The 16984-nt window shown below is 32.8% G+C and overlaps 1 protein-coding gene across 1 annotated transcript in view; it reads right to left on the reverse strand.

Moving 5' to 3' along the window:
• The window catches only part of LOC124357278 (TBC1 domain family member 23), a 51274-nt gene extending 38241 nt beyond the window's left edge, over positions 1-13033 (reverse strand). The window contains exons 1-2 of the mRNA XM_046808919.1: positions 12965-13033; positions 408-619 (exon numbers count right to left, since the gene is read on the reverse strand). Of these exons, the coding sequence (XP_046664875.1) occupies positions 408-619; positions 12965-12993 (241 nt within the window). The 5' untranslated portion in view covers positions 12994-13033. The remainder of the gene's footprint in view (positions 1-407; positions 620-12964) is intronic.
• Between the last annotated feature and the right edge of the window lie 3951 nt (positions 13034-16984).

Below are 16984 nucleotides of genomic sequence, written 5' to 3' on the forward strand. Positions count from 1 at the left end.
ATGTACACAATATATAAGGAACCACCTGGTATAGTAGAATTTTTGTATATACAAGAGGAACCTTGGCGAGACATACTAATAAATTTTAGTGGCATCACAACGTCAATTTAGAGTTTGATTTATATCTGGAGCAACGGCTCCGTATTGTTGTCAGAAGAATATTGTTCTCAACTGTTTGAAAAGACAGTGGTATTGGACTTAAATAAAATAAACTTAAGATTCCTACAATACCTTGTTAACAATCTGAATCAAGTGACTGTTTGAAATGTAAACAACTGGTATGCTGTTTAATATGGTATAAGACTCTTTGTAAAACACTGTATCCAAATATTTTATTTAATTAACTGTAGAGAGAGAATCTCAAAAATCCAAATGATTTATTAAGTTTAAAAGTGATTTCAACCTACCAACAAACTGCTGACAATCTTCTCGGAGGATGTTCTGTTCGGGAAGATCGAAGATTTCATCAAAGGTGATATGCTTGTAAGAGTCCTTGACCCCAAGACAAGCTTTCCATACCTCGGCTCGGAGGTCTTCTGGCACACTCTGACCCTGGCAGATTCCATAAACAGTGCTGGAGTTGCATTCTTCTGCCAGAGCTGTCTCCAGCTCCTTCACCCTGAAGAAGTCAAAATACAGGAGATGAGATTGGAGATGACAAGAGATCTCCATGAGTAGTATTATTTCTAGTGAAATCCCGGATTGGTTCTGGATACTTCATTATTTCCTAATAACTGGCTGGGAAGCATTACTTCTTTGCAGCTCACAGTTTCCCTGTTCATTGTTCAATAAAAATAGATTTAGATATAGTCTATAGTACTGAACAGGAGAAATTAATAAGGTAGATGAGTTTTATCTTACTAGTAAACTGATTGGCAAATTTAAAAAAAATATTTTGAAAATCTTTAGTTACTTATTTTTTAGTTAAAATACTTTTTATGCATTTGACTAAAAATTGTTTCAATACAATGTATATGCTCATAATTTTAAACTCGTGGTTCAATTGTATTACAAAAAATTAATTTCTTTACATTAATTTCTCGCGTTACCTATTCTCTTTTTAAAAAGGGGCATTTTTAAGTTGGACATCTGATAAACTAAATCAGATGTACATATTTATTAAATTAACAGTAATCAGTATTTATTTGGTAATTTAAGTTTCACAAGTTAGACTAAGAACAGAAATAAAATGTTTTACTTAAAATATTGGACAGATTATCATTCTTTCAACTAAAATTTTCTTAAAATGCACTGCACACAATTTAAAACACTAAAATATAACTACTATAAAGGTTACTAAACATTAAAACATAACGTAACAGTAAACATCTCAAGTATACTAGAAATTATTGAATTTTACATGCAAATCAGCAAAAATTTGACAACTGGAAAAAGGCTGCGGCATAATAAGCAACCACCAGAACAATCAAATCATTCATCTTTCTATCATTCATCCATCCATCTTTCCATTAACTAAACTACTGAATAATAAAACCAAACAGAATTATCAATGTTTACAATGATTATTTTCCACCATACAAACTAATAATCAAGTAATTTTTTTTATATACAGAAGGAAACATCTGGTTATGAATCATACTAATGTATATTTTTAAATATAAGAAACAAAGCAGTGTAACTTATTCTTTTACTATTTTGCACGATAAATTATTGGACAGCTTATAAAAAATTCTTGAATGGATCGCCACCAATTATCACTTTTTGTTGATACCTGAATTTGGCAAGGTGATCATTGATACAATCGTTCTTGACTCCAGATTTTAAAGTTTTAATAGAGTCCTCAAATTAAATTAAATTATTTGTGTTTGCAAGAATCAATAAGTCAATATAGGTTTTAACATTATTGACAGTTTTGCAGACAGTGAGATACAAATCTGCAAAAAATATACAAATATGGAAGTAAATACATTACACCATATCATTGTACTCAACAATAAATGTTTAGACGAAAATATTAAAATAATTTACTCACCGAAATATATTTTGAAACTATAAACTGAACTATATATATTCCAAAATAGCAGTTATATGCTCAGAATGTAATAGAGAAAAAGGAGATATTTACATGTGGTACAAAAAACTATTTATAATATACAGAGTTCAATAGCCTACACACTTTTCTTTTAGAAAATCTTAGAAGAGCTGCTGGAGAAAGCTTGCCCTCTTCTTTTTCCTTCCTCTTGCAGAAGGCCTCAAAAAGTTATACAAAAAATGGTAACAGTGTCTGTGTATGCCACAATTGCATTTTGTGCATCAATATGTGCTTTTCTTTTTGGGTAAGACGCATACCTGATCATTCTTGTTGGGTTAGTGTGTAAGCTTGTGAGAAGTATTACCTGCTGGACCTGGTTGTGGTATTGTTGGAATAGTATCATTTTCTGCCAGTGTCTCAATTACGTCTAGAGTGAAATTCCTTCTATTCATGGTCACTGTTGTTTGCATATAAAACAAACGCATTGAATAGAGCCATATACAAGACAAGATAGATTTGTCGGAATTGTCCACTAGATTGGTTGTAATTTTGAGTTACAACTGGTTTGATACCTTCTTGGCCATTTTTACTTGTAATAATAAAATCCAGTTTTCTGGTAGCAACCTGTCGAAACCCAGCAAAAACCTTTTCTGAAAAATACACTTTCTCTAGCTTCTAATTTCTTTTTAATGCCTTGTTTGAAAATGAATTGAGATATTTTCTTCATTGTACTAGTTAAGAAAAGTTGAACGGTTCAGAAGCTTCTCATGCAGAAGGGATTTTTTGTTTAGTGATTATTGGTGAATAATTTGTGACCCTTATCCAACAAACCTGGTCTTTACATAATTTATAATATAACGTTTTCAGAAAAGGTGTCAGTTTTACTTTCAAAAAATCGCTGCTGCTATAAAGCTCAAAATGTAACTAACTGGTTTTGCTATCACAGACTTCATATTTTTATTGGGCAGATATTGGGTAAACACACAACAGTTTTTCATGCCAAACTATGAATTCACCAATATAAATGTATTGATCAGCAGTAAAGTATGCTTTGAATGTTTTATTTAGATTGCCTAACAGAAATCTACTTTTCACCCAGGGATCATAATTGGGCATAATAATTAGTGTGTCTACTATGTAGTTCCATACAGCATTAGTAAAAAATATGTAAAAATAGTTAATAGGTTTGATTTTCATGAAGGCACATTTTTCACTCCTGGCTATCTAATTGAAACACATTTCCAACAATGCATTCTGGTTTGGATGGTAATTCCTAACCCATACACTTGTTTGTGAAGGTGGTAATGGTATTGCTGCAGTTGTGTCATACTGATCAGTATTAGGCTCTGTTATCTGAATCACTGTGTCAAATGAAGAAATGTTATCTAGATTGGTTCATACCTCTAGCCACTACCCAGTGAGTAATCATGAAGTGATTACTATGTGCCCAGTTTCAGCTTCTACATCACTATCATTGTATCCATCTTCTTAGTCAATCAATTCCATCAAATCACTTTCTATTGACCATACAAATCTTCTGACATTGCACCTATTTACACTGAATAAACATCAAAACAGTAATGCCACGTAAGCAAAGGCATCATGCTTGACACTGAGCAGCAGGCAAACAGGTGGAGAGAAAGTTTTGGCTCAGTGTTGCCAAAATACTAATTGGAAGTTATAATATAGTCTTAAAATAATCGTACATTTACGATTCCAACGTTATCCGTTATCATCTTTCCAACGCTATCTTGATCACTTCGGTCAGGCACATCTAGCTCATTCAGTAGTTTTTCTTTTGTGTGCATGTTAAATTCACTGGAATTGCGGTACTGACGTTACACACGCTAATTTAATTATCGGAATTCCCAGCAAGGGGCACTTGGAGACTCATAAATATATTTATCATTCAGATATTTTAATTGTGGATAATTTAGGTAGGTCTAGTTGATAGGGTAATTTGGTTCAATAATTTAATTGTGTCAATGCTCATTTATTGTACTATAGCAAAAAACAATATGCCCCATATAATAACAAAGAAGAAAACCATATAATACCTATATAAAAAGGTGTAGAAACTAATAATAACAATACCTAAAAGAGACATTACTTCAAAATTAAACACTAGAACAAATTATACAGGTTGTACAAAACTCTACACAAACTTTAAGATGTTGTTCCAAAAGGAACTAGAAACTAAACGAACCAATGGTCTCTTTTCGTTAATCATCTGTCTGCCTATACGTGGTTTTTAGTCTTTATTTTAGAAAACATTAAGATAAAAAAATCAAATAGGTACAATTTTTCTTAGTCTCAAATTAAGAGAAAAATGTATGGGTATTGTATTATCATATCACCTTTGTGTATATATAAGCTCTTAATTGTTGTAATGTACAGTTAATAAAGCTGTAAACATATAAAAAAATGACAATTTTGTTGTGAAAACTATTAAAAAAACATAAAGACAGACAGCGTTATCCTGTAGTCAATCTCAACAGGGTAACTCTTAGAAATAGACCAATTAAAAGTATTTTTGGCCATGCTCTTTTTAAATTCTTTGTTTACTAATCGTACCCACCATGAATATTTAACAACCCACAAATTTTAAATTTTTATGGAAATTACTTTTTCAGATAATGGTCAACAACTTGAAACAAAAAATACAACTGGCCATTTTGAATTTGATATATATAGAAAATCAATACAAAACAACAGATTTATCCCATTTGATTCATTTCATCCCCCTTCACAAAAAAGAGCAGATTTTCACAGTTTAATCCACAGGCTCTTACATACCCCTCTATCAATTGAAAATTATAAAAAAGAAGTAAAGAAAAATAAAGAAATTGCATTATTTAATGGTTACAAAATTGAAATGATTGACAACATGATAAAAAAGAAAAAGAAAATGATTGAAAACAATTCTATAACAACTCTCTATCAGACTAAACACAAAGAACCTGAAAATGGATATCTGTTTCTTACAACAATTTAACTACATAAATTGCTAAAAGTTTTAAAACACATGCCAGTATTAATGTATCCTCAAATTCCAAAATAAAACTAAAGAATATATTAGGAAATCCAAAGAATAAAATAGATGATGATGAAAAATCTAGAATCTATCAAATTAATTGTGACAACTGTAATTTAAAATTCATTGGCTAAAGAAAAAGGAAGATAAAAAAGAGAGTAAAGGAACATAAAACATGTCTGAAATATCAACAAGAGGAAAGATCGGCCATGGCGAAACATGCACTTCATAGCCTACTGGACACTCCTTTTCACAAGTAAAATTATTAAAAGAAATCAAAAACAAAAAATTCCTCGATGCTTACGAATTTTACTATTTTTATGCAGAAGAACCAAAATTTAGTAAATAATGAGCCTGGACCTCTACAAAATTCACCGTTACTGCCTTTAATCTAATTAAATATTAATTTTTACATATACAGTAGACATACTTCCTGGCCTTTAAAATATTATCTCTTTGTGTTTTTCAAGACATGTGTTTTTATTTAAGTCTAAATTGTTTGTATTATTACTTTACTTTTATTTCAGTTATGTGGGTCTGACGATGTGTTCATTAAGCACGAAAGGCCTCACAAAAATAAAAATTTGTCATTTATTGGAGTGTTTGATCATATATTAAGCATTGATTCTAATAGCAAATTGAATTATAATTTCTATAGCGTGGTAGATTACTAACCAAAATAATTAGACGTTACTTAATGTTCACATCGCTTTAAGATAAATATAAAAATGTTGTTACTATGAGTGCCTAGTAGTGCGTGATGTGACTTATATAGCTACATTCTTCTGATCCAAAGTTTTCTGAATTCACTATTATTGTTATTTTACATATCCAAATATGGCTGATATTATAAATGACTAATGCAATGTTCATTAACGACCACAACAAAATACGTGATGCATGGTACAGATGTAGAAGAAGGTATATGCTCTGCATGACAAGGGCAGTTCCACTTTTAAGCGATCTGCATCTTTAAGCATAAAATATTGTAGAGCTATATATAAATATATTTCATTGTGGTTATAGGCTACCCTTAAAAGCAATAAAAAGGAAATTTTCATAACTTTCAGTAACATTAAAGAGCTGCTGAATAAGTGATATTTCTGAATATCTAAACTACCAAACATTAAAAAACATAAATTACGTTATAACTATTTCATAAATTACATATAGTTCAGTTATATTTTTTATAATATTAATAATTTAATGATGAGTTAATAGTTAACAAACTATTTGTGTTTTTAATAAAATATAAGGTAGGTCTACTTATGCACTATATGGACCTTACCTATTTTTTTTTACAAATTAAGCACAGTAAGGAGGAAAAAACATATGTAGCATGAATATGAATATATTTAAAACAATGAACAAAGAGGAGAGCGGGCACGTGAGCCACTGTCAGGTGCCTGGCACGCCTGTCACCGCACAGCGATAATATTGTTCAGATAGAACACAACCAACACTGTTCTTACATCTGGTAAACAAGCTCTCATCTATTTCAACTATTTTATTCGTACCACCAATTTTCCCAACATTCTTTTTTAAAACAGATTCAACACACAGATTCTCTCATGTAATTGTTCCAGTTCACTGTTGTGTGAATAGATATTCCCCAACTGTCGGCCACACCACTTAACTGAATTTAGATCCTCCCAAAAACAATACATAAAAAGCAATGTTTTTACAAAAGGTAACTTACTGTGATCAAACCACGTACCGACACGAAACCCCACTTTCTTCTTGCACGGTCTGACATTGCATTTCCAAAAAGGGTATTGTTCGCCGAAATACAACTTGATAGCATGTCCTCCTTCACATAATTTCGTCGGACAGCTTTTTCCAAGGGAATGACTGTACTGCCACTGCGCGGTACGTACCGGCGGTTTATCAGGCGTCTGTCAGGCAATGACAGCTGCACCAGACGCTGGACAGTGGCTCACGAGCCCGCTCTGCATGTCCACTACCTAGTCTCCTGACCTAGATTAGGTTATTTTATGATAGTAATTTAACATAACATAACCTTACTCTACGCGATTTATAAAAAAATAGGTGGGGTCCATATAGTGCATAAGTACCAAATATAACAAACAAAGCAGTGTAAAACTTACTTCTTAACATTTTGAAAGATAAACGTGTCTGACAGCTTGTGATTCAAATAATGCATGTTCATCACCAAAGTTGCAGCCAATACTCAAAATACCATACAAATGATTTTACTTTGTTTAAAATAGTTTTAAATAATGTTGCCATAATACATTCAAAACAACTGGAAATAGTTAAGGCTGCAGTATGATAAGCTCACACAATCTAATGGAATCAAATATCAATTAGAACGATTTAAATGCTGCCAGACATGTTTACACTGTAATATAATTGTAAGTAATATGCTGCTCAAAATTAGTATAAATAAGTTGTATTATTTTATTTGATCTAAACTGTGTATATTTCTTTTACATATAAAAATATAGCTTCACTATAATACAATCTTAAAAGCCTATAACATAATTCAGTTTGACATTATTGTTCTAAAGTAATTTAAAAAAAGTTAAATCATGTGTATGGTATTTGAGTAATAGCCGATATTTTATTAATAACCTATAAAAAAATAAAATGTGGAGGTGTAACCTGTTTATGTAACCTGTTACCATGGTAACACGGGTACTAGCCGATGCAATCTCGGTATTATCATCTGCTGTTACTGAAATGATGTCTCTTAAGTTGCAAGTAAACTGAGACTACATGCACATGTGTATGAGCGCTCACATGATCTGAGCTTGAATTTAGGTACTATCTAGATTTTTTTTTCTTTTGTCGCAAGAAGTGGAGAGCTTATAAAGCTCGAAATTATGGCCAGGGACATATCTGATCGGTACTTTCCCGACCTCAGATCGTCCAATGTGATCTAACGTAGGAGAAGGTGAATGATCTGGGACATGATCGGAAGTCAGAAAGTACTGATCGGAAATTTCCCTGGCCATTAGTGTGGCGAAAAAAAGAAAAACATCCCTTGAGATAGTACCCAAATTGAAGCTCAGGTCACGGTGGCACTTGTAAAAGCTACGTTTAACTTTGGTACTACGAGTACATAGTTATGATAACCTAATCTAAACCTACTTATATCATGTAATAACATTCCTTAGTGTAATATTTTCAATCCTAGCTATATTTATTGCACAAAATCACCTTGGCTGTTACTGGTTACAGAGTAACCTAATAGCAGAAAGTCGTTGAGAACACAAAATCATTCAGCCCAGATGTTACTGAAATAACAGAATCCCAGTAATAGGCTACCACTGCTTAACCTGTTACATACACTAAATCCTGCCCAACTGTAATGGTCGCAAGTACAATGGGGATGTACAAGTTTTATTTGTGTCACATTGTGTTAGACATGTTTATCCTTCAAAATGGCAAAAAGTAAGGAAGTTTGTTAATTATAACGTTAAGGACTGACCTAGCAAATCACGAATTTTATGTCTTCAAAGTATTTTGTTCATCCTCCTGAACAAAAATATACATATACATAGAAGTCAATGCTTCACAAGATATCGTGTACTGTAGGTTAGATCCAACCATCCACTAGTTCGACGAATCGTAGTGAATTGTGTGCGTCAGTGTTTTCTCGGGCATGTTAAGAGTTTACGTTTTGACCGACAGAAGATTATTTCCTTTTTAATATAACATGGAATTTTTAAAAAATAAGTGAATTCGTTCGTTGTGCCGTCGCATATTGTTTTTAAACTGGGAGACTGATGTTTTGTTGTGGCAGAAAAATTCGTAAAAAACGTTTTAAATGCCGTAATTTTAAAAATATCGGCCCGAGCAGGTTCTTTTTTTGAAAGAACGTGCTTAGACATAGAGACATATGTTGGTTTGGTGACCACGTTGTTGCATTTGAAACAAGCGAGACATCTCTATATTTCGTTGGAGTTTGGCGTTCTGCACATTCTGTGGAACACACTAATGGTAAGTGTTCTCTATTAATGTCCATTTATACATTTATATTACGGGTTTTCATGATTTATAAAGTTTTCTACAATGTACATAATTGCCTTTGCATTACAATTCAATTTATATTTCTGATCAGCCCCTCTAGAATTTGATATTTTACTGATAGGTACTATATCGAGGGATGTCTTTCTTTCGTTAACATCAGCGTGGGGCAGCACCGTGCTGATGGCCGGAGGCACTCGTCTCAAACCGATAACAACTAATTAATTTGTAGCTTGAAATTAAGAAAAACATTGTTTATTCGGGTCAAAATTCTGCTCATTTCAGTATTATTTTTCATTTACATTTACAAAGATGGCACCGCATCCGATGACGTCATCATGAGGTTGAATCATGGTCACAGAAGGTCACGTGACGCCCGACGTGGCTGTATAACACGGAAATATTGCTCCGCGTATGAACAGCTGTTCCATTTTTTATGTTTTACAACTTCGTTATTTCTAATTTGCACCCCGTCAAACCTTATATATTTTTGTTCTGTAGGACGATTCCAATAATTTAATAACGCAAAACTTTTTTTGCCGCTCCGGCCATTATTTTAACAACTACCGGAAATTTTACACTGTTTTATTTAGGCCTATTATATTTTATACATACACATCGCTTAGATAGTTTTTTATTCATCATAACATTATTACCTTTTCAGATACAAAAACAGCCAAACTATACTGAAATTTTAAATACGTATAATGTAAATTGGTTTTAAGTAGTTATATCGAGGATTTAGGTAATTCTACGCAATATATGAGTCAACCTCGATTTTTCTCATATTACAATATAATGTTCGAATAGTTAATTAGAAAAGGAAATGACTAGAATTTCTTGCCGGAAAGCAGTTATAGGGAGCAGGCAACCGCCAGATGGTCATATATTGCTTAGAATTACCTATTAGTGATCAGGGGCACTGACGTGATCTGGGCTTCAAATTTGGAACTACTTGAGTTAATTTTTTTTCTAGAAGAGCAAGCAGCGCGAAGTGCTGCGCAGCGGGCAGGCATCGTGCGTGATTCTTTTTTTTATTAAAAATTACTGATAAATTGTTACCATTAACAAATTTATCATATAATAAATTGTTCATATTACAATATAATGTAGGTAATGTATGTAAAACAATTTTAAACACATAATTACATGCCGGAAAGCAAAGTAAAACCAACCATAAACCAACAACTAACCTTAATAGTCGTCAACGTCGGAGTTGGAGTCTGGCTCAATGGGTTGTTGTTCACAGCAGTCAACGTACGCTGTGACACCGTTGTAGACATGTGAAATTGCCCGAAAGATGTTGTGTACTCTAGTTTTATAATCTGAATATTTTCTTTTAAACATACTCAGCTAAATGTCCAACAAGATGATGTTTTCTGTTGCCGTACCTTGGGATATTGCCTCTAACTTCCCCCCACAAACGTTCTATGGTTTGGGTGTGTGCGCCGGTATCGGGATCAATGAAATTGTAACTGTGGTTAACAGTAAGATGTTGGTAATTGTTATATTGTAAACAATTATAGCTTTTCCAACAATCACTGATTACCGTTGTTCCTGGCAACACGTACTTTTGTATTATAGGTAACAACGTTTCTTGGCCGCGTGTTGGTACAGGAACGAAAAAACAATGTTTAGTTTCACGCTCAATACCAGCGAAAACCCAATTCCCTTCAATAATACGGCCGCGATTATATTTACGTTTACCGATTTTTGCCTCGTCAATCTCTACTGTTTTGCCCACCCCTCCAATAGGTTCTGATTTTTCAACTAGAATAATCACACAAACTTCTCTGAGATAGCTACTCCAATCTACTACAGCAACATGAGACAGGTCGAGTTCATGTCTTAGCAGGTCATGTCGTGGTGGTTTTAATAACACCCAATAAGCCACAAATCGGCACACTGTTTGCGTTGTGAGATTATGGTTTTCGAAAAAAGTTAATTTATACTAAGACACATACTTTTTGCACTGGACTTTCACTTTCTTCCGGTTACGTTCAGTCTTTTCTATCCTGTTCCAACATCGAAACACGTGATCCGTTTAATTTAAGGTCATTTGACCCCCGCAACTCGGACATGTTTTATTACGTGGTAAAACTCCGTGGTCGTACAAAAAAATTTCTTAAAGTTACACTATCCTCAGAACAAACTATAAATGACGCTAACGTAAACTCGCACGAATTACACAAAAAAGGATTAACATCCGAACGGCTGCACATCACGATAGCAACTGATTAGGACCGGCCGCCAGTGACTGATAACGCCGCGTGGGCTGAAATTAATTCAGTCTTGCTTCTTGCTCTTTTAGAAAATAAATTAACTCAAGTAGTTCCAAATTTGAAGCCCAGATCACGTCAGTGCCCCTGATCACTAATAGGGGTACTTTGGGATTATACCGACCACACCCAGACATGAATCGTTATTCGACATTTTGCTTCTATTGATTACTAGATTAGCGTAGAACAATATTTCGTCAATATAAAACAGGAATTGTCTTATCGCAAACCCCTCCCCATCCTCAGACAGAGGTCAAAGTCGAGCGGTCTAGTTTAGATAACGTGATTGCAGAGTCTCGCCGCCCGTTCAGCTGGTGCGTCGCTTTGTTGTACTTCCATGTTTTACCTCTACATTTCTCCAAACACAAAATTCAACAAAAACAAACTAAAACTAAACTCTTTATTGAAAAAACACTCAAAACTTGTTTTTATTCTTGATCACATTCCGCCACCCAAAATGCGAGTGCCTCCGGCCATCAGCGCGGGCTTCGGCAGCACCGTTTTTCTTTCCTTGGCATAGCTGCCGAAGCCCGCGCTGATGCCAAGGAAAGAAAAACATCCCTCGAGATAGTACCTATCAGTAAAATATCAAATTCTAGAGGGGCTGATCAGAAATATAAATTGAATTGTAATGGAAAGGCAATTATGTACCGTGCAAATCATGTGATGCCGCGCGGCCTGCCGTAATCGGGATTCTCGAGAAAGATAAGATAACAGCGACAACAATACCGAACACAATACCTGGAAATGCTTGTAATTTTGTAATTAAAGAGTTGTTTTTCGTTCTATCATGTTTATTTCTATAAATTTATATTTTTGTATTCTTCATACCGGTGTGGTCGGTATAATCCCAAAGTAGCCTACCCTAATAGGTAATTCTAAGCAATATATGACCGTCTAGCGGTTGCCTGCTCCCTATAACTGCTTTCCGGCAAGAAATTCTAGTCATTTCCTTTTCTAATTGACTATTGGAACATTATATTGTAATATGAGAAAAATCGAGGTTGACCCATATATTGCTTAGAATTACCAGGATTTGTTATTCATGAATATCAATGATTTGATAATCATGATAATATTCATATAATTGGAGTGTTGGACGCTTACTATACTGCAGCCATAATTCATTGTAAATAACTAATTATAGGCTAATTAGAATGTTTTTGTAGTTGATCATTTAGCTATTTGTAAAATATAATATAATCACTAAATTCAATTGACATAGTGTCTACTTATTATACTGCAGTCCATACAAAATTAGAGAGTTTTGAAAATGTTATAGCTATGTAGTTATGAAACCTAGGGTTGTACATCCTTTGTCTTTTCTGCACACCTTAAGCCCTAGGCATAGGCCTAATCAAACGTTCAACTCTAGAATTTGAAACTTAGCCTCAAATAATAATGTATTTGAACTTAATTGATACACAAACATAATATTAATCTTAGTAATATCACTGTAAGTGATAATTAAGACTGATAAAACTTGTATTTAATTATGAAGTTTCAACTATCAACCCCATATTTTCACAACACAAATTAAAGCAAAGGTTAAGATTGAAATAAGTTACAAAAGATTTAATCATGTCAACTAGTGGTATAGATAAAAAATATAATTCTGATACATTTTACAAAAATAATACTACATAAAAACTGAACTTTTCTTACCACGTACAATCACCCCCTTCGACTGCCATCTTCCATCTTGAAACTTAAGATAACAGAAACAGAGTAATCAGCTGAGTATTATTTTTATATTTTCGTTGGCAAACGTGACAGCTGACACCTACCAACAAGCCTTGATGATCACAAGATACGTTTTCCTCATTCATGTTTACCACCTACTGAATTAGATTATAATCATTAATATCAGGCTGATAAATACTAAATTAAAATAGTTTTGTTTATTCTCATCAGTTAGTCAAAAATGTTATAACAATCGTTTGAAAGTGTTGGAAGCCAACACCGTGTTTTATATTGATTTATATACTTGTACAGAAATTGAAAAACGTAAAAGTTGAACGCTTTGTTTTGGAGCTGGACATAACAGACATTATGAATGGTATATTAGGAGTAGATATGCATAGAACTCGTAGACAATGTTTTAATCCGTTTTTGGCAATAGAACTCTTAAAAGACAATTGCACTTACCTGATTGGTGCTACTTCTCCTAATCTTACACGAATAGTTTATTTTGCTGCGAATTTCTCCGAATAGGATTTCAGCCTTAATAAACATTCCTAAAAACTAAGCATGCACAAAAGCTGTTCTATAAATTAATAAAGTAGCTGGTAACGGACAGTACGATATTTTAATTATAGGCCTGATTGTACTTAGTCTTCAATTTCTGGTGGAATTTAGATTTTATTTGAAGACATGCTAATAATAAAATAAAGAGGTTTCAAATCAAATAATTCAATGTATGAGTATATTTATAGCCATAGCACCCCTTTATAAACCATCGATTGGACCCCATAATTACATAGGATGAACAATAATGAAAGGCAAAAACTTTGTCAAATTTGTTTTTCGTGACAAAATGAAGAAAAAGAAGTTTATTACTCAATTTACGGATATACCTTATTTAATTGTTTTGTATAGCTGTCTCCTCACGTTTCGTTACAATAAAGTTAATACGTTCAAAATGTTGTGAATCATGAATTACCATTTTAGTAGCTACTAAAATTACATTTGCCCAGGAATGGCCGTAGTTTTAATGCAACTAGCGGTTCTTTTGATAATGTAGTGATTTGTAAAATATCAACTCGTTATGTGGAGAGGCTTGTGTTGTTCGCCTAGGAAAACCATGTAAATGCAATTAAAAATGATCATTCTACAAACTCTAATATAACAATATGAAACTATAACACATTAATTATACTAGAATAAAAGGAAGCTATTTTTATCTAAGAGTCATATATTTAATAGATTAACAAATACCATACTAGATTAAGAAATAATGCTGGTAACCCATGGGGAGCAACCTTTCCCTAGATTTCACAAAAGCGGTTACTCACTGTTATCCAGACAAGCTATAAATATAGTAAAGATTCTCTCATATTTAGGTCTAGGCCAAGGTTGGTTTTATTATTTTAAATTTATTTGATTAACATTTTTAACTATTCATGTTTTTAATGTTTTATATTCCTTGTTGCATGATTATTATATTATATAAAGGTTTCATAATATATAGGCAGGTTCGAAAATAATAGTAACAATCGAATAACGAGTGTGGGTCAATTATTCGATAGGAACCATTTACAAGTTCCCAGTAGTCTTATAGCTAACGATTTTAATTCTTTCTTTATAAAATCTGTTGAACAAATTAGCCGTAGCATTCCCTCAGGATCAAACCACCCCAAATTCTATTTTGATAAACAGAATATTAAAGATATACTTTTAATTAACATTCCTAAAAAGAAGTTCTCACTAAAGACGATGTATATTCTGAAATTAACAATCTTAGTAATTGCACTAGTCTTGATATGTGGCATCAATGCAGCAACGTTAAAAGTAGTTTCTATATATATATATATATTTAATGAATGTATAATTCCTGAAATGGAGGAGTGTATTTCCTGATATACTTAAGATAGGTAAGTAGATACTTGTATACAAAAAGGGAGAAAAAGTTAAATGTTTTAACTATTGCTCTTTTCTTATTATGCGCACTGTGTCCACCCCAAGGTCTTGGATCAACTTGTGCACAGCCAGGTCATGGAGTATCTTAAAACATGTAGCCTAATTTCTTCTAGTCAGCATGATTATAGGCACAATCAAAGTACAATCGAAATGAGCCCTTTCCTTGATTTCAGATATCCTCGGCGGCCTTGAGATAAAGAATAGTGTATTATCAGGTCTTTTGACATGTCCAAGGCCTTCGACAGTACGACTCACTGTATATCTTATTTTATATGTCGTCCTTTTATCAATTTAGCGATACCATTGTTGACTTAAAGAAATCTTATTTAAGCGTTAGATGGTAGTATATATGTCTTAGTAAATAGTTGCTTCTCTGTTATGCATATTGTTGAATATTGTGTGACTCAGGGCTCTATTTTAGGCCATGTTCTGTTTATTTTATATATTAACGACTTGCTTAAATAGTTTTAGCACAAAATGTTTTTTATTTGCTGGTGACAGGATTTTGGGTCATAAATATTTCACTAGACTTAACAAGTTCTGTTATTGAAACTATTTGTTTCCCACGGCTTCGCACGCTTTTCGTAAGCTTTGCCCGTGTATGTGTACTTGTTTCAAGTGACTCATATTATTTCCAACACCGACGTACAGTTTGCCTTGAGAAAACAAAAATACTTGCCTATTTTTTTAAACCTTTTACTGATGGAAAATAACACTGTTCTTGGAAATTGTAAAAAAAGATATCAAATCACGTTTATCAAAAATTTGACATTTGTGACACGTTGTAAATGTCAAAAAATGTTTGTTTACATAGAAACGTCAAAAATATTTATGTTTACTTAGTTACTGTCAAAAATAACAACAATTTTTTGTCGCATTATATATGTTTACAAAGAACAGCTGATTAAAAATTTGAAAAGACTCTTTCACTTAATAACATATGTTTGCTGCAATGCATTTCTTACGGGTATTTCTGTAACCAGTGGGGCGGAATCCTGAATCGGGAAAGGGATAAAAAGTATCCTATAACCTTCTACAGATCAAGACGAACAAATTAAAAAAAAAAAATTAGGCGAATCCGTCCAGCCGTTTGTGAGTGATGCTGTTACACACGAACAGTTTCATTTATATATATATATATATATATATATATATATATATATATATATATATATATATATATATATATATATATATATATATATAGATGACTTGCTTAAATAGTTTTAGCACAAAATGTTTTTTATTTGCTGGTGACAGGATTTTGGGTCATAAATATTTCACTAGACTTAACAAGTTCTGTTATTGAAACTATTTCTAAGTTAATTTAGGACTGGTACAAAGTGAACAAACTCAAACTGAAAACTGCAAAACAAGATTTATCTACTTCCCTCAATAATAGACATTCAACCATCACATCCTTACAATTTCTAGGCATTCTTGTACAGTCTAATCTCAAGTGGTAGCACCACTTTGACCTTATTGTTTCCCGTATACGAAAGGGCCTCTTTTTGCTCCGGCCCTTGAGAAATGTCATTAATTCCGGTGTTCTCTTTCTCTTTGAGAGGCTGTGGTGTGTGTGTGTGTGTGTGTGTGTGTGTGTGTGTGTGTGTGTGTGTGTGTGTGTGTGTGTGTGTGTGTGTGTGTGTGTGTGTGTTCAAGTTTAAATCATCTTTATTCAGGAATAACACACGATACATTTTTCTATAGTTCCCATGCAACTCATAGGTTGCGCGTGGGATTGAAGTAATTATTATACATTTATTATATAAACTATTAATTTATACAATGTCCTTACGACAGTAATTACGTGATTTACAACAGTTATAATATAATATACAAATAATTATTATATGATATAAAAAATATAACATGGTAACAGCAATAATTATAAACTTCATAATCAATATCAAATAACAATAAGGTTTAACAACAAAGATATCTTTATCAATAGTGCAACGAATAACAACAACAACAAACTTCCTCAAGTAGCCTACACAAAAATAAATATATCTATAATAAATAACAGTATAACAAATAAAACAA

This window comes from Homalodisca vitripennis, chromosome 3 (genome assembly GCF_021130785.1).
Source record: "Homalodisca vitripennis isolate AUS2020 chromosome 3, UT_GWSS_2.1, whole genome shotgun sequence".
Classification (NCBI taxonomy): domain Eukaryota; kingdom Metazoa; phylum Arthropoda; class Insecta; order Hemiptera; family Cicadellidae; genus Homalodisca; species Homalodisca vitripennis.